Genomic DNA, 18,201 nt, shown 5'->3' on the forward strand with positions numbered 1-18,201 from the left:
GCAGTTTCAGTGCTCAATTTTGATCTTTTCCTGTTCACAAAGAGCTGGCATGATCTGCGAGGGGATTTCGTAGCGTGGCTCAAGCATTTTAACAATATTTTTAAGCCTTTTTGTTTTCCACAACAGAGTGTGGTCTTATGTCTGCAGCGATTAAACATCCCAATAGATTTGGTGATGGCTTCAGCCTGATCTGTTGCTGCAGCAAAGGGCCCCTCAGTTACATGCTCAGTCACCTCCTGTACTCCCTGTTCACTCATGAATGCACTGCCAGGCTCGACTCCAACACCATCATTAAGTTTGCTGATGACACAAGTGGTAGGCCTGATCATCGACAACGATGAGACAGCCTATAGGGAGGTCAGAGACCTGACCGTGTGGCGCAAGGACAACCACCTCTCCCTTAATGTGAGCAATTTTTATTTTTATTTTTTATTTTTTTATTTCACCTTTATTTAACCAGGTAGGCTAGTTGAGAACAAGTTCTCATTTGCAACTGCGACCTGGCCAAGATAAAGCATAGCAGTGTGAACAGACAACACAGAGTTACACATGGAGTAAACAATTAACAAGTCAATAACACAGTAGAAAAAAATGGGCAGTCTATATACAATGTGTGCAAAAGGCATGAGGAGGTAGGCGAATAATACCATTTTGCAGATTAACACTAGGGTGATAAATGATCAGATGGTCATGTACAGGTAGAGATATTGGTGTGCAAAAGAGCAGAAAAGTAAATAAAAAAATAAAAAAAACAGTATAAAAACAGTATGGGAATGAGGTAGGTGAAAATGGGTGGGCTATTTACCAATAGACTATGTACAGCTGCAGCGATCGGTTAGCTGCTCGGATAGCTGACGTTTGAAGTTGGTGAGGGAGATAAAAGTCTCCAACTTCAGCGATTTTTGCAGTTCGTTCCAGTCACAGGCAGCAGAGTACTGGAACGAAAGGCGGCCAAATGAGGTGTTGGCTTTAGGGATGATCAGTGAGATACACCTGCTGGAGCGTGTGCTACGGATGGGTGTTGCCATCGTGACCAGTGAACTGAGATAAGGCGGAGCTTTACCTAGCATGGACTTGTTGATGACCTGTAGCCAGTGGGTCTGGCGACGAATATGTAGCGAGGGCCAGCCGACTAGAGCATACAAGTCGCAGTGGTGGGTGGTATAAGGTGCTTTGGTGACAAAACGGATGGCACTGTGATAGACTGAATCCAGTTTGCTGAGTAGAGTGTTGGAAGCCATTTTGTAGATTTGCAAGACAAAGGAGATGATTGTGGACTACAGGAAAAGGAGGACCGAGCATGCCCCCATTCTCATCGACGGGGCTGTAGTGGAGCAGGTTGAGCGCTTCAAGTTCCTTGGTGTCCACGTCCCCAACAAACTGACATGGTCCAAGCACACCAAGACCGTCGTAGAGACGGCACAACAAAACCCATCAGGAGACTGAAAAGATTTGGCATGGGTCCTCAGATGCTCAAAAAGTTATACAGCTGCACCATCGAGTGCATCCTGATGGGTTGAATCACTGCCTGGCAGAGGTGGGGCAAAGTCATTGTTTTACAAGTCACAAATAAGACTCAAGTCCCAAGTCGAGTCCTAAACCAGTCATAATGTGCTCTTCACCAACTGTAGTACCATTTCATATTTTTAACAAGAGTAATAGTATATTACATTTATGCAAATCATGAATGCTTTTAAAAAATATATATATATTTATACTTTCCAAATAAACTTTGTATTTCCATGGAAATAGCCATGAGAAAGACCCCCCTCCCCCCATAGAAATCGACTATCGAGGATCGCTATTGGGCGCCGTAGGCTTGTACACAATCTCACCACCTTAATACGCACATGCACATTCCCTGTGTGTGGTTACATTAGGCTAACGTATGTCAAAGGATTTAGGAACAGCAGTAACATCCGGCAGGATTTAGGCTACCAACTGCATAGCCAGTTGTAGCTCAATCTTGGGTGCAATGTTCACATTCCCGCACTGACTGTGGAGGCTCATTGATTTAACGTTATGTTAGCCTACATACTACACTAACAAAGATATAAATTATATAGCTGTCGGCTATATTTGCCACAAATTACTGTTCTTTGTGCAGCTTCAAATGTCGAACAAAGTTGGAAATTGTTGCACCTCCGTCTGTAATTTTCTTCCCGCATGTTTTGCAAATTGCAATCCGTTTTTGTTGATACAGCGTAGTCTTTATATCCAAAAATAATAATTTTGGGTATCATCTTTCCAAGGGCTCCATCTGAATTCACCAGCTGACTTTCCTCTGCACTGCCACACTCACTTTTTTCTCAGCTGCCACAATTTGATTGGCTACTTTCCAATTCAAATTGTAACCTGTTAAATGAAGAGTTTGTGCGCTGCACCCTTTTTTTCATAGCATAATTTTTAATATCTGGGTTTGAGGAGGGTATCAAGTCAGGTCAAGTCAAAAGGCTCAAGTCCAAGTTAAGTCACAAGTCATTGGTGTTCAAGTCAAAGTTGAGTTGCAAGTCATATTTGTGACTCGAGTCCAAGTCATGTGACTCGAGTCCACACCTCTGCTGCCTGGTATGGCATCTGCTCGGCCTCCAACTGCAAGGCACTAGAGGGTAGTGCATACGGCCTAGTACATCACCTGGGCCAAGCTTCCTGCCATCCAGGACCTCTGTACCAGGCGGTGTCAGAGGAAGGCCCTAAAAAAGACTCTAGCCACCCTAGGCATACTGTTCTTTATTGGTCGCATACACATTTGGCATTTATTTGTTACTGCGGGTGTAGCAAAATAATTGCGTTTCTGGCTCCAACAGTGCACTAATATCTAACAATGCACACACATGAAAGTAAAATAATTTAATTAAGAAATATTAGGACGAGCAACATCTGAGTCCGGAGCGTGCGTGCGTGACAGTCAAAAGTTTGGACACCTACTAATTCCAGTTTAAAAAAAAAATGTTTACTATTTTCTACATTGTAGAATAATAGTGAAGACCTCAAAACTATGAAATAACACATATGGAATCATGTGACCAAAATGTCTTCAACAAATCAAAATACACTGTTCAAAAGTTTGGGGTCACTTTGAAATGTCCTTGTTTTCCATGAAAACATACATGAAATTAGTTGCAAAATGAGTAGCAAATATAGTCAAGATGTTGACAAGGCTATAAATAATGATTTTTTAAAATTGAAATAATAATTGTCTTTCAAACTTTGCTTTCGTCAAAGAATCCTCCATTTGCAGCAATTACAGCCTTGCAGATCTTTGGCATTTTAGTTGTCAGTTTGTTGAGGTAATCTGAAGATATTTCACCCCATGTATCCTGAAGCACCTCCCACAAGTTGGATTGGCTTGATTGGCACTTTTTACGTATGGTACGCACTTTTTACGTGCCATACGGTCAAGCTGCTCCCACAATCCGGTGATTGTGCTGGCCACTCCATTATAGACAGAATACCAGCCGACTGCTTCTTCCCAAAATAGTTATTGCATAGTTTGGAGATGTGCTTTGTGTCATTGTCCTGTTGTAGGAGGAAATTGGCTCCAAATAAGTGCTGTCCACCGGGTATGGTATGGAGTGATAGCCTTCCTTCAAGATCCCTTTTTACCCTGTACAAATCTCCCACTTTACCACCACCAAAGCAACCCCAGACCATAACATTGCCTCCACCATGCTTGACAGATTACGTCAAGCACTCCTCAGCATCTTTTCATTTTTTTCTGCGTCTCAAGAATGTTCTTCGTGATCCGAACACCTCAAACACTTTTTTCCAATCTTCCTGTGTCCAGTGTCTGTGTTCTTTTGTCCATCTTGATATTTTATTTTTATTGGCCAGTCTGAGATTTTTTCTTTTTTTCTTTGCAACTCTGCCTAGAAGGCCAGCATCCTGGAGTTGCCTTTTCACTGTTGACGTTTTTTGGCAAGTTATCGCACGGAATAGCCTTCATTTCTCAGAACAAGAATAGACTGATGAGTTTCAGAAGAAAGGGCTATGTTTCTGGCCATTTTGCGCCTGTAATCGAACCCACAAATGCTGATGCTCCGGATACTCAACTCGTCTAAAGAAGGCCAGTTTGATTTGCTTCTTTAATCAGCACAACAGCTTTCAGCTGTGCTAACAATTGCAAAAGGGTTTTCTAATGATCAATTAGCCTTTTTAAAATTATGAACTTAGCTAACACAACGTGCCATTGGAATGCAGGAATGATGGTTGCTGATAATGGGCCTCTGTGTGCCTATGTAGATATTCCATTAATAATCAGCTGTTTCCAGCTACAATAGTCATTTACAACATTAACAATGTCTACACTTTCTGATCAATTTGATATTATTTTAATGGGCAAAAATGTGCTTTTAACTATTTCGAAGTGACCTCAAACTTTAGAACGGTAGTGTGTATTTGAGCTTCTTCAAAGTTGCTACCCTTTCTCTCAACCAGCTTCATGAGGTAGTCACCTGGAATGCATTTCAGTTAACAGGTGTGCCTTGTTAAAAGTTAATTTGTTTCCTTAATGTGTTTGAACCAATCAGTTGTGTTGTGACAACACAACCCTATTTGGTAAAAGACCAAGTCCATATTAGGGCAAGAACAGCTCAAATGAGCAAAGAGAAATGACAGTCCATCATTACCTTAAGACACAAAGATCAGTCAATCCGTAACATTTCAATAACAAAGTGTCTTCAAGTGCAGTCGCAAAAACCATCATGCACTATGATGAAACTGGCTCTCATGAGGACCGCCACAGGAATGGAAGACCCAGAGATACCTCTGCAGCAGAGGATACGTTCAGTAGAGTTACCAGACTCAAAATGCAGCCCAAACAACTCTTTCACAAAGTTTAAGTAACAGACACATCTCAACATCAACTGTGTGAATCAGGTCTTCATGGTTGAATTGCTGCAAAGAGATGGTTTGGGATGAGTTGGACCACAGAGTGACCGAAAAGCAGCCAACAAGTGCTCAGCGTATTTTTTAAATTTATTTACCTTTTATTTAACTAGGCAAGTCAGTTAAGTAATAATTCTTATTTTCAATGACAGCCTAGGAACAGTGGGTTAACTGCCTTGTTCAGGGGCAGAATAAAATTTTTAGCTTGTCAGCTCAGGGATTTGATCTTGCAACCTTTTGGTTAGAAGACCAACACTCTAACCCCTAGGCTACCTGCTTCAAAACTGGGAACTGGGAACTGCTTCAAGACTGTTGGAAAAGCATTACAGGTGAAGCTGGTTGAAAGAATACTAAGTGTGAAAAGCTGTCAAGGCAAAGGATGGCTACTTTGAAGAATCTAAAATATATTTAGATTTGTTTAACCTTTTTTTGGTTACTACATGATTCCATATGTTATTTCATACAAAATTTTGGTCCCGTGTTTCATAAGCTGAAAGAAAAGATCCCAGGAGTGTTCCATACCTACAGAAAGCTTATTTCACTAAAATGTTGTGTACACATTTGTTTACTTCCCTTTCAGTGGGCATTTCTCAGTTTGCCAAGATAATCCATCCACCTGACAGGTGTGGCATACCAAGAAAATCTGATTTAAAACACATGATAATTACACAGGTGCACCTTGTGCTGGGGACAATAAAAGGCTTCTCTAAAATGTGCAGTTTTATCACACAACACAATGCCACATATGTCAAGTTTTGAGGGAGTGTGTGCGCAATTGGCATGCTGACTGAAGGAATGTCCACCAGAGCTGTTGCTAGAGAATGTAATGTTACTTTCTCTACCATAAGGCACCTCCAATGTTGTTTTAGAGAATGTGGCAGTGCGTCCAACTGGCCTCACAACCGCAGACCACGGACCTCCACATCCGGCTTCTTCACCTGTGGGATCGTCTGAGACCAGCCACCCGGACAACTGATGAAACTGAAGAGTATTCCTGTTTGTAATAAAGCTCTTTTGTAGAGAAAAACAAACACTGATTGGCTGGGCCTGGCTTCCAAGTGGGTGGGCCTGTGAAATCCATCGATTAGGTTTTAATTCATTTCAATGTAAGGATTTCCTTATATGAACTGTAAATCTGTAGATTTGTTGAAATTGTCGCCTGCAGCATTTATATTTCTGTTAAGTATACATAGGTCAGCAGCATGGTAGAGTAACCGGGTTGTAGGCAACTAGTGACTACAGTTCAGGGCAGGGTACTAGGAGGGGGCCCTCTGGAGAGCCCTGCGGTTGCGGGTGGTGCAGTTGCCATACAAGGCAGTGATATAGCCCGACAGGATGCTCTCAATGGTGCACCAATAAAAGTTTGTGAGGGTCTTATGGGCCAAGCCAAATTTCTTCTGCCTCCTGAGTTTGAAGAGGCACTGTTGCGACTTCTGTGCGGGTGGACCATTTCAGATTTTCAGTGATGTGTACGCCAAGGTACATGAAGCTTTTCACCTTCTCCTCTGTGGCCCCATCGATGTGGATGGGGGTGTGCTCACTCTGCTGTATCCTGAAGTCCACGATCAGCTCCTTCGCATGGTTGATGTTGAGGGAGAGGTTATTTACCTGGCACAACAGTGGCCGAAAACTTGGTGATTGAGTTGGGGACCTGCGTGGCCATGCAGTCATGGGTGAACAGGGAGTACAGGAAGGGGCTGAGTACTCACCCTTGTGGGGCCCCAGTGTTGAGGATCAGCGTAGTGGAGGTGTTGTTGGCTACCTTCACCACCTGGGATAGGCTCGTCAGGAAGTCCAGGACCCAATTGCACAGGGCGGGGTTCAGACCCAGGGCCCCAAGCTTAATGATGAGCTTGGAGGGTACTATGGTGTTTTAAGGCTGAACTGTAGTCAATGAACATAATTCTTATGTAGGTCTTCCTCTTGTCCAGATGGGATAGGGCAGTGTGCAGTACGATGGCGATTGCATCATCCGTGGAGCTATTGGGGCAGTATGTAAATTGCATTGGTTCTAGGGTGTCAGGTAAGGTGGAGGTGATATGATCCTAGCCTCTCAGAGCACTTCATGATGACAGAAGTGAGTGCTATTTTTGTACATTAATCGATACTATTTTATTTATTTAAATCTGTATAATTCTGTTCATTTAATTCTGCATGAACGTTTCACGACCCCTTGACCAACAATGAAATGTTTTCAAAATAGCTTGTCATCAGAACTCTTAATTCCATTGGCTCTCATAGTTGTCCTTCAAACCCTGTACCTCCACCTCGGCTCTTAAAGTGAAGCGCACGTCTTCACTCCTGGAGGATATTTTTGTTCCGTAGGTTCGTAGTCAGATGTGATCAGAGGCAAGTTGCACTTTATTTAACTACTGCATTTTTTTTATATTAAATATTTCTGCAGTACAATCGTTATTTCGCAGATATAGTTCTACTGTTGAAATTGTGTGTTGAAGGCGAATGCAAATCAAATGTCAAATCTGTTAATTATAGATAGAATTCAAGCTATATTAAATCAAATCCAGACATGAACTATTATTTTAACAGGCAACACTAAATCACACATTCAATAAGTTTGACAGGTGTCGCAATAAATACGTTTTCATTGAGCCTCCAGTGATGCGGAAAAATGTAATCTCTACAAATAATTTACAGGACACCTGGAGATTATTATTCCCAACTACAAAACAATATTTATTGAAAAGCTATTATAGAAAGACTATTCAAGAATTTACTACGTTTTTGCTTCTTGCAAAAATGCACACAATAATTTACTGGTTATAAAATCCTTGACATATCAAATCATTCACCTGTATCTCATGCTTAATTACATCAACAGAAAATACAATTAGCGACAGAATATGGAGAATGAACAAGAGTACATCTTCAAGAGCCAAAATGTATTAAATATTTAAATGAAAAAATAAAAACCATTACAAATGTAGACATAGAGGACAGAGAAAAGCCAACCTTCGATATAATTTGGGATGCTTTTAAGGCGTACATAGGGAAATGATAATCTCATACTCTGCAAAAGTTAAATCTGAGTTAGTGATTTATTTCTCTTTCATTTGAATTTCTATCTTAAGAAGAAAGTACTCTAAAAAAACTTAAACAGGAATATATGATCTTTTACTTTTGAAGAGAGCCAACAACTACTAAACTCAAATAAAGCACACTACTTAATGGCAAACCTCACAGCACTCGCAACGCGAATACATGCCAAACTAGTTATAATTTTAAAAGATATACAAATGCGTTAATTAGAAAAAACAGTGATTAACAACTATTTTAAAGTCGATATAATTCAGAATTAAACAACAGTTGGACTGATCCTACTGCCTTCGTAGACTCAAAAACCCTGTAGTAACTATCAGCAGACCAGAATCACTAAAAAGAAGGTTCACCCCAAAATAAATATTAAACACTGTTAAAACGTTACTGTGGAGAAAAGCACCAGGAAGGCACAGCTTTCCCATATAATTCTATTTAACATTTTGGGACAAAATTAGCAGCGGTGTAAAAAATACCCAATTGTCATACTTGAGTAAAATTATAGATACCTTTTTAATAGAAAGTTACTCAAGTAAAATTGGAAGTCATCCAGTAAAATACTACTTGAGTAAAAGTATTTGGTTCTAAATATACTTCAGTATCAAAAGTAAATGTATAAATAATTTCAAATTAGTTATATTAAGCAAAGCAGACGGCACCATTTTCTTGTTTTAAAATGTACGAATAGTCAGGGGTACACCCCTACACACAGACATAATTTACAAAAGATGCATTTGTGTTTATTAAGTCCGCCAGATCAGAGGCAGTAGGGACGACCAGGGATATTCTCTTGATAAGTGTGTGAATTGGACAATCTTCTTGTCCTGTTAAGCATTCAAAATGTAATGAGTACTTTTGAATGTCATGGAAAATGTAGGGAGTAAAAAGTACTTTTATTTTCTATAGCAATGTTATAAAGTAAAAGTTGCCCAAAATATAAATAGTAAACTACAGATACCTCCAAAAACTACTCAAGTAGTACTTTAAAGTATTTTTACTTAAGTACTTTACACAAATGCAAATTAGCACCCCTATTTACACACCACTTGGATTCAAATCCAATTTGATTTGTCACATACACATGGTTAGCAGATGTTAATGCGAGTGTAGCGAAATGCTTGTGCTTCTAGTTCCGACAATGCAGTAATAACCAACAAGTAATCTAACTAACAATTCCAAAACTACTGTCTTACACTTGTGTGTATAAGGGGATAAAGAATATGTACGTAAATATATATGAATGAGTGATGGTACAGAGCGGCATAGGCAAGATACAGTAGATGGTATCGAGTACAGTATATACATATGAGATGAGTATGTAAACAAAGTGGCATAGTGATACATGTATTACATAAAGATGCAGTAGATGATATAGAGTACAGTATATACGTATACATATGAGATGAATAATGTAGGGTATGTAAACATTATATTAGGTAGCATTGTTTAAAGTGGCTAGTGATATATTTTACATCATTTCCCATCAATTCCCATTATTAAAGTGGCTGGAGTTGAGTGGGTGTGTTGGCAGCAGCCACTCAATGTTAGTGGTGGCTGTTTAACAGTCTGATGGCCTTGAGATAGAAGCTGTTTTTCAGTCTCTCGGTCCCAGCTTTGATGCACCTGTACTGACCTCGCCTTCTGGATGATAGAGGGGTGAACAGGCAGTGGCTCGGGTGGTTGTTGTCCTTGATGATCTTTATGGCCTTCCTTTAACATCGGGTGGTGTAGGTGTCCTGGAGGGCAGGTAGTTTGCCCCCGGTGATGCGTTGTGCAGACCTCACTACCCTCTGGAGAGCCTTACGGTTGTGGGCGAGGCAGTTGCCGTACCAAGCGGTAATACAGCCCGCCAGGATGCTCTCGATTGTGCATCTGTAAAAGTTTGAGTGCTTTTGGTGACAAGCCAAATTTCTTCAGCCTCCTGAGGTTGAAGAGGCACTGCTGCGCCTTCTTCACGATGCTGACTGTGTGGCTGGGCCAATTCAGTTTGTCTGTGATGTGTATGCCGAGGAACTTAAAACTTGCTACCCTCTCCACTACTGTTCCATCGATGTGGATAGGGGGGTGTTCCCTCTGCTGTTTCCTGAAGTCCACAATCATCTCCTTAGTTTTGTTGACGTTGAGTGTGAGGTTATTTTACTGACACCACACTCCGAGGGCCCTCACCTCCTCCCTGTAGGCCGTCTCGTCGTTGTTGGTAATCAAGCCTACCACTGTTGTGTCGTCCGCAAACTTGATGATTGAGTTGGAGGCGTGCGTGGCCACGCAGTCGTGAGTGAACAGGGAGTACAGGAGGGGGCTCCGAACGCACTCTTGTGGGGCCCCAGTGTTGAGGATCAGCGCGGTGGAGATGTTGTTGCCTACCCTCACCACCTGGGGGTGGCCCGTCAGGAAGTCCAGTACCCAGTTGCACAGGGCGGGGTCGAGACCCAGGGTCTCGAGCTTGATGACGAGCTTGGAGGGTACTATGGTGTTAAATGGCGAGCTGTAGTCGATGAACAGCATTCTCACATAGGTATTCCTCTTGTCCAGATGGGTTAGGGCAGTGTGCAGTGTGGTTGAGATTGCATCGTCTGTGGACCTATTTGGGCGGTAAGCAAATTGGAGTGGGTCTAGGGTGTCAGGTAGAGTGGAGGTGATATGGTCCTTGACTAGTCTCTCAAAGCACTTCATGATGACGGAAGTGAGTGCTACGGGGTGGTAGTCATTTAGCTCAGTTACCTTAGCTTTCTTGGGAACAGGAACAATGGTGGCCCTCTTGAAGCATGTGGGAACAGCAGACTGGGATAGGGATTGATTGAATATGTCCGTAAACACACCATCCAGCTGGTCTGCGCATGCTCTGAGGGCGCGGCTGGGGATGCCGCCTGGGCCTGCAGCCTTGCGAGGGTTAACAAGTTTAAATGTTTTACTCACCTCGGCTGCAGTGAAGGAGAGGCCGCATGTTTTTGTTGCAGGCCGTGTCAGTGGCACTGTATTGTCCTCAAAGCGGGCAAAAAAGTTATTTAGTCTGCCTGGGAGCAAGACATCCTGGTCCGTGACGGGGCTGGTTTTCTTTTTGTAATCCGTGATTGACTGTAGACCCTGCCACATACCTTTTGTGTCTGAACCGTTGAATTGAGATTCTACTTTGTCTCTATACTGACGCTTAGCTTGTTTGATTGCCTTGCGGAGGGAATAGCTACACTGTTTGTGTTGGTCATGTTTCCGGTCACCTTGCCCTGATTAAAAGCAGTGGTTCGTGCTTTCAGTTTCACGCGAATGCTGCCATCAATCCACGGTTTCTGGTTTGGGAATGTTTTAATCGTTGCTATGGGAACGACATCTTCAACGCACATTCTAATGAACTCGCACACCGAATCAGCGTATTCGTCAATGTTGTTGTCTGACACAATACGAAACATATCCCAGTCCACGTGATGGAAGCAGTCTTGGAGAGTGGAATCAGATTGGTCGGACCAGCGTTGAACAGACCTCAGCGTGGGAGCTTCTTGTTTTAGTTTCTGTCTGTAGGCAGGGATCAAAAAATTGAGTCGTGGTCAGCTTTTCCGAAAGGAGGGCGGGGCAGGGCCTTATATGCGTCGCGGAAGTTAGATTCGGTCCCACGTAGCAACATTTTAAATCGTGTTTTTTACATTGGATGAAAGTAGAGACTTCGAGCTAGAAAATGCTATATCATACACTACAGTTGAGGAATAATGGGACAGTAATTCTGCTTTTAAAGTTGAAACCTGAATGTAACCCTACTTTTGTGAAAATGGCCCTTGAATGTTTTGGTACACTTACTGGAGAGCTCTTCTTTGTCTACACTCATTAAGAATCGTTCACACCCTCTTAAGCCTTCGCCCCACCCATCTCTTTAAGGATTCACATGTGAGGCCATGTGCTAAAGAGAGTGAGTAGTCAATTTGCCACATGCACAGGAGACAGAAGGTGTAAACATTACAGTGAAATGGTTACTTGAATATTTGCATAGTAGCAATATCAAAAACAAAGTGTCCTGATAAAAATATTTTATAATTATTAGATTATAACACACTTGTCTAAATTGATGGGTCATGTGAAAGAAATTATATAAACACCCCCAGCCACATCTAGCTAAGTGGATGGGTCACTATTGTCTAGACATGAAATAGTGGAGTGGAGTCTTTTGTTTAGACATTTAGGTAGTTAGCTAGCTAGCAATGAACCGTCATAATCCCAACACATACTATAACCACCAATGTGAACTGATTGTCATAGCTGTAGTATGAATCTGAAAGTAGCTAAAGCTAACCAACTAGATTCAATGTTAACTATATAACTAGCAATGCAAATGGATTTCTGATTTTAATATTACTACACTGATAATACACGTAACATGTATTAACGTTGCTAGCTAGCAAACAGTACACTTTAACTTGCAATGAAAACTGCTTTCTGACAAAATTAGAAACGTATAATATCTGAAAATGTAGTTAGACTCTTACCCGGATACATGGATCTGTCACGTTCTGACCTTGATTTCCTTTGTTTTGTCTTTATTTAGTATGGTCAAGGCGTGAGTTTGGGTGGGCAGTCTATGTGTGTTTTTCTATGTTGGGGTTTTGAGTTCAGCCTAGTATGGTTCTCAATCAGAGGCAGGTGTCGTTAGTTGTCTCTGATTGGGAATCATACTTAGGTAGCCTGGGTTTCACTTTTGGTTTGTGGGTGTTTGTTTCCGTGTGAGTGTTTGTTGCCACACGGTACTGTTTCGGTTTCGTTCATGTTCGCGTTTATTGTTTTGTATTTCATAGTGTTCAGTTTATGTCTTAAAATAAACGTTATGGACACTTACCACGCTGCGCATTGGTCCTCTGATTCTTCTCGCTACTCCTCCTCAGAAGAGGAGGAAGAATGCCATTTCAGAAACACCCACCAACCAAGGACCAAGTGGTAAAATTTTGCACTTTGAAGATGCAAAAGATTTTTTATTGTGAAACAAACAAGACATAAGTTTAAAAAAAACAGAACTTGACTGTGCATATCTATTCACCCCCCAAAGTCAATACTTTGTAGAGACACACTTTGCAGCAATTACAGCTGCAAGTCTTTTGGGATATGTCTCTATAAATTTGGCACATCTAGCCACTGGGATTTTTGCCCATTCTTCAAGGCAAAACTGCTCTAGCTCCTTTCAAGTTGGATGGGTTCCACTGGTGTACAGCAATCTTTAAGGCATACCACAGATTCTCAATTGGATTGAAGTCTGGGCATTGACTAGGCCATTCCAAGACATTTAAATATTTCCTCTTCAACCACTCGAGTGTTGCTTTAGCAGTATGCTTTGGATCATTGTCCTGCTGGAAGGTGAACCTCCGTCTCAGTCTCAAATCTCTGGAAGACTGAAACCAGTTCCTTCAAGATTTTCCCTCTATTTAGCACCATGCATCATTCCTTCAATTCTGACCAGTTTCAGAGTCCCTGCCGATGACAAACATCCCCACAGGGGATGGTATTCTCAGGGTGATGAGAGGTGTTGGGTTTGTGCCAGACATAGCGTTTTCCTTGATGGCCAAAAAGCTACATTTTAGTCTAATCTGACCAGAGTACTTCTTCAATATGTTTGGGTAGTCTCCCACATGCCTTTTGGTGAACACCAAACCAGGTAGCGTCCCACCTGGCCAACAACCGTTGAAATTGCAGAGCGCGAAATTGAAACTACATTTTTAAATGTATGCTTTACAGCAAAAGCAAGACAAGCATTTGTGTAAGTTTATCGATAGCCTAGCATAGCATTATGTCCAGCTAGCAGTCGGCAACTTGGTCACGAAAATTAGAAAAGCAATCAAATTAAATCGTTTACCTTTGAGCTTCGGATGTTTTCACTCACGAGACTCCCAGTTAGACAGCATATGTTAATTTTGTCCATAAAGATTATTTTTATAGCCGAAATACCTCCTTTTGTTCTTCACGTTTGGTTGAGAAATCCACCGGAAACTGCGGTCACGACAACGCCGAAAAATATTCAAAATTAGATCCATAATATTGACAGAAACATGGCAAACGTTTTTTTTATAATAAATCCTCAAGGTGTTTTTCAAATATCTATTTGATAATATATCAACCGGGACAGTTGGCTTCCCAGTAGGAGCGAGAGGCACAATGGCCGCCTTTGTCTATTATGCACATCTCGCTCTGAGAGCCACCAGCTGACCACTGACGCAATGTTGTCCTTCACGCTCATTTTTCAAAATAAAAGCCTGAAACTATGTCTTGTGACACTAGACACATTAGGGAAGCCATAGAAAAAGGAATCTGGTTAATATCCCATTCACTGCTCAATAGGAACGCAGAGGTTTCTAAATAAGAGTCCCTTCCTGATTGGATTTTTCTCAGGCTTTCGCCTGCAATATCAGTTCTGTTGTACTCACAGACAATATTTTTACAGTTTTGGAAACTTTAGAGTGTTTTCTATCCTAAGCGTTCAATTATATGCATATTCTAGCATCTTGTCCTGACAAAATAGCCCGTTTACTCTGGGAACGTTATTTTTCCAAAAATGAAAATAGTGCCCCGTAGTTTCAAGAGGTAACAGTGTTAGAAACTTTAGAGTGTTTTCTATCCATATCTACCAATATATGCATATCCTAGCTACTGGGCCTGATTAACAGGCAGTTAACTTTGGGCACACTTTTCATCCGGACGTGAAAATACTGCCCTCTACCCAAGAGAGGTTAAGCAATGGCTTTTTTTCTGGCCACTCTTCCGTAAAGCCCAGCTCTGTGGAGTGTATGGCTTAAAGTGGTCCTATGGACAGATACTCCAATCTCCGCGGTGGAGCTTTGCAGCTCCTTCATGGTTATCTTTGGTAACTTTGTTGCCTCTCTGGTTAACCCCCTCTTTGCCTGGTCTGTGAGTTTTGGTGGGCGGCCGTCTCTTTGGCAAGTTTGTTGTGGTGCCATATTCTTTCCATTTTTTAATAATGGATTTAATGGTTCTCCGTTCAAAGTTTTGGATATTTATTTATAACCCAACCCTGATCTGTACTTCTCCACAACTTTGTCCCTGAACTGTTTGGAGATCTTCATGGTGCTGCCTGCTTGGTGGTGCCCCTTGCTTAGTGGTGTTGCAGACTGTGGGGCCTTTCAGAACAGGTGCATATATACTGAGATCATGGGACACTTACAGTTGAAGTCAGATGTTTACATACACTTAGGTTGGAGTCATTAACCTTGCCATCCCGGATCCGGGATCGTGAATACAGCCTCAAGCTCATTACCATAACGCAACGTTAACTATTCATGAAAATCTCAAATGAAATGAAATCAATATGCTAGCTCTCAAGCTTAGATTTTTGTTAACAACACTGTCCTCTCAGATTTTCAAAATATGCTTCTCAACCATAGCAAAACAAGCATTTGTGTAACAGTATTGATAGCTAGCGTAGCATTTAGCGTAGCATTTAGCGTTAGCATTCAGCAGGCAACATTTTCACAAAAACCAGAAAAACATTCAAATAAAATCATTTACCTTTGAAGAACTTCAGATGTTTTCAATGAGGAGACTCTCAGGTAGATAGCAAATGTTCAGTTTTTACAAAAATATTATTTGTTTAGGACAAATCGCTCCGTTTTCTGCGTCACGTTTAGCTACGAAAAAAAGCTGTATCCAGGATTGTGTAAATCTATCCGCAAGCTCATTAGCATAACGCAACATTAACTATTCATGAAAATCGCAAATGAAATGAAATAAATCTATTTGCTCTCAAGCTTAGCCTTTTGTTAACAACACTGTCATCTCAGATTTTCAAAAATATGCTTCTCAACCATAGCTACACAAGCATTTGTGTAACAGTATTGATAGCCTAGCATAGGATTATGCCTGACATTCAGCAAGCAACATTTTCACAAAAACCAGAAAAACATTCAAATGAAATAATTTACCTTTGAAGAACTTCAGATGTTTTCAATGAGGAGACTCTCAGTTAGATAGCAAATGTTCAGTTTTTCCAAAAAGATTACTTGTTTAGGAGAAATCGCTCCGTTTTCTCCATCATGTTTGGGTAAGAAAAAAAACGAAAATTAAGTCATTAAAACGCGAACTTTTTCCCAAATTAACTCCATAATATTGACAGAAACATGGCAAACCGATGTTTAGAATCAATCCTCAAGGTGTTTTTCACATATCTATCGACGATAAATCCATCGTGGCAGTTGACTTTCTCTTCTGAAGAAATGGAACGGCGCATGGACCTAAAGATTACGCAATAATTTTGACACAGGACACCGGGCGGACCCCTGGTAAATGTAGTCTCTTATGGTCAATCTTCCAATGATATGCCTACAAATACGTCACAATGCTGCAGACACCTTGGAGAAACGACACAAAGGGCAGGCACATTCCTGGTGCATTCACAGCCATATAAGGAGACATTGGAACACAGCGCCTTCAGAATCTGGGGCATTTCCTGTATGAAACTTCATCTTGGTTTCGCCTGTAGCATTAGTTCTGGGGCACTCACAGATAATATCTTTGCAGTTTTGGAAAAGTCAGACTTTTTCTTTCCAAAGCTGTCAATTACATGCATAGTCGAGCATCTTTTCGTGACAAAATATCTTGTTTAAAACGGGAACTTTTTTATCCAAAAATTAAAAGAGCGCCCCCTATCTCGAAGAAGTTAAAACTTGTTTGTCAACCACTCCATAAATGTATTGTTAACAAACTATAGTTTTGGCAAGTCGGTTAGGGGACCTAGGCCTGAGTGAGCGAAATATATTATTTTGATGGCAGGCCAAATGTTCATTTTCAAGGAATCACGAACCTCATTTGAATTTCTTGAAACAACAGGAAAATTCTCAGCGACAAGAGTAATCAAGTTAACATCCAACATCTGTATAAAAGTCAAAAACCAACATTTAGCTCTTGCAAGTTGTTGTATAAAATGTTTTGTGGTTGGAATTGCAGTATGTATTAAGTTTGAGAATTTAGATGTGCGCTATCAACCTTTGACAGACTGGTTTAACTCTGGACAACTAAAATTGGTTGCTTAGCAACCAACTGCCAACAGACATGTGGAGAACAAAGAGTGATAGAGTTCTAATATTTGCAAAACCTTTGTGATTGGAGGATAGCTGCGAGGGTTTTCGAGTCAAGATCAAATCCTCGGATCTCCTCGCTCATTAATGATAGAATGTTCATATTGGAAGATTGAAGAAAGGCCAGTCTCTTTGGCAAATGATAGAAGCGTCAAGAAGTGGAATGCTAGCTAAAAAGACTGGTACCCAGACTAAGTTTCACCCATATTGTGTATCAATCTCTACGGCCTTTTAGATCACAGAGAGAGAGCTGAAGCCAGGCGGGGCAGGTATTCCAGTGTCAGAGAAGAATAAGAAGGAGTACATCGAGCGTATGGTTAAGTGGCGCATCGAAAGGGGTGTGGCTCAGCAGACGGAGAGCCTGGTGCGAGGCTTCTATGAGGTAGGGCCCTGTGTTTTGTGCAATCTTGTGACATAAAGTGAGCTCCAAAAAGTATTGGGACACTGACACATTTTTTGTTGTTTTAGCTCTGTACTCCAGCACTTTGGATTTGAAATGATGCAATGACTATGAAGTTAAAGTGCCGACTGTTACAGCTGCACAAATAAACCCCCAAGACATGTTAACCGCTCACCATTACAGTAACAGGGGAGATTAGCATTTTTTTGCGGGGTATGATATTCGTGCATCTAACTTTCTCACTCATTATTACTCAGAATTCATTCAGCGTTATCCGTAATCATGGTAGCATCCACATTAATGTAGAAGTGTTTTGAAACATATACTATTCTTATTTACAATAAAAGTGACTCTAAAATGACATAATACATTATTTACCGTTGGGCACAAAATAATCTGAAACACAACCAAAAGAAACAGCAAATCCAACAAATTTGTAAGGTCACAAGCTTGATTGCGGGCTATGAATATGGGACCAAATACATAACTTTTGACTACTTTAATACATACATAAGTGAATTTGTCACAATGCCTTTGGTCCCCTAAAATGGGAGGGACTATGTACTATGTAGTCAAATTGAAGCTGACAGTCTGCACTTCATAGTCATTGTATCTTTTCAAATCCAAAGTGCTGGAGTACAGAGCCAAAACAACAACACATTGTCACTGTCTCAATACTTTTGGAGCTCACTGTAGCATGATTTTTATCCTGTATTTTAAGCCTTATCCTGGAATTTGTTTCACCAAAAATGAAAGAAATTGTCTGAGGATGGTGCTGGACCATTTGAAATAAAAAGAGAATGG

The 18,201-nt window shown here is 41.0% G+C and overlaps 1 protein-coding gene across 1 annotated transcript in view; it reads left to right on the plus strand.

Annotated features, from left to right (window-relative positions):
• Positions 1-18,201, plus strand: part of LOC115107701 (E3 ubiquitin-protein ligase HECW2-like) — a 49,653-nt gene that overhangs the window by 23,011 nt on the left and 8,441 nt on the right. Inside the window, exon 25 of the mRNA XM_029631241.2 lies at positions 17,233-17,379. Within this exon, the coding sequence (XP_029487101.2) occupies positions 17,233-17,379 (147 nt within the window). The remainder of the gene's footprint in view (positions 1-17,232; positions 17,380-18,201) is intronic.

This window comes from Oncorhynchus nerka, linkage group LG3 (genome assembly GCF_034236695.1).
Source record: "Oncorhynchus nerka isolate Pitt River linkage group LG3, Oner_Uvic_2.0, whole genome shotgun sequence".
NCBI classification, from domain to species: domain Eukaryota; kingdom Metazoa; phylum Chordata; class Actinopteri; order Salmoniformes; family Salmonidae; genus Oncorhynchus; species Oncorhynchus nerka.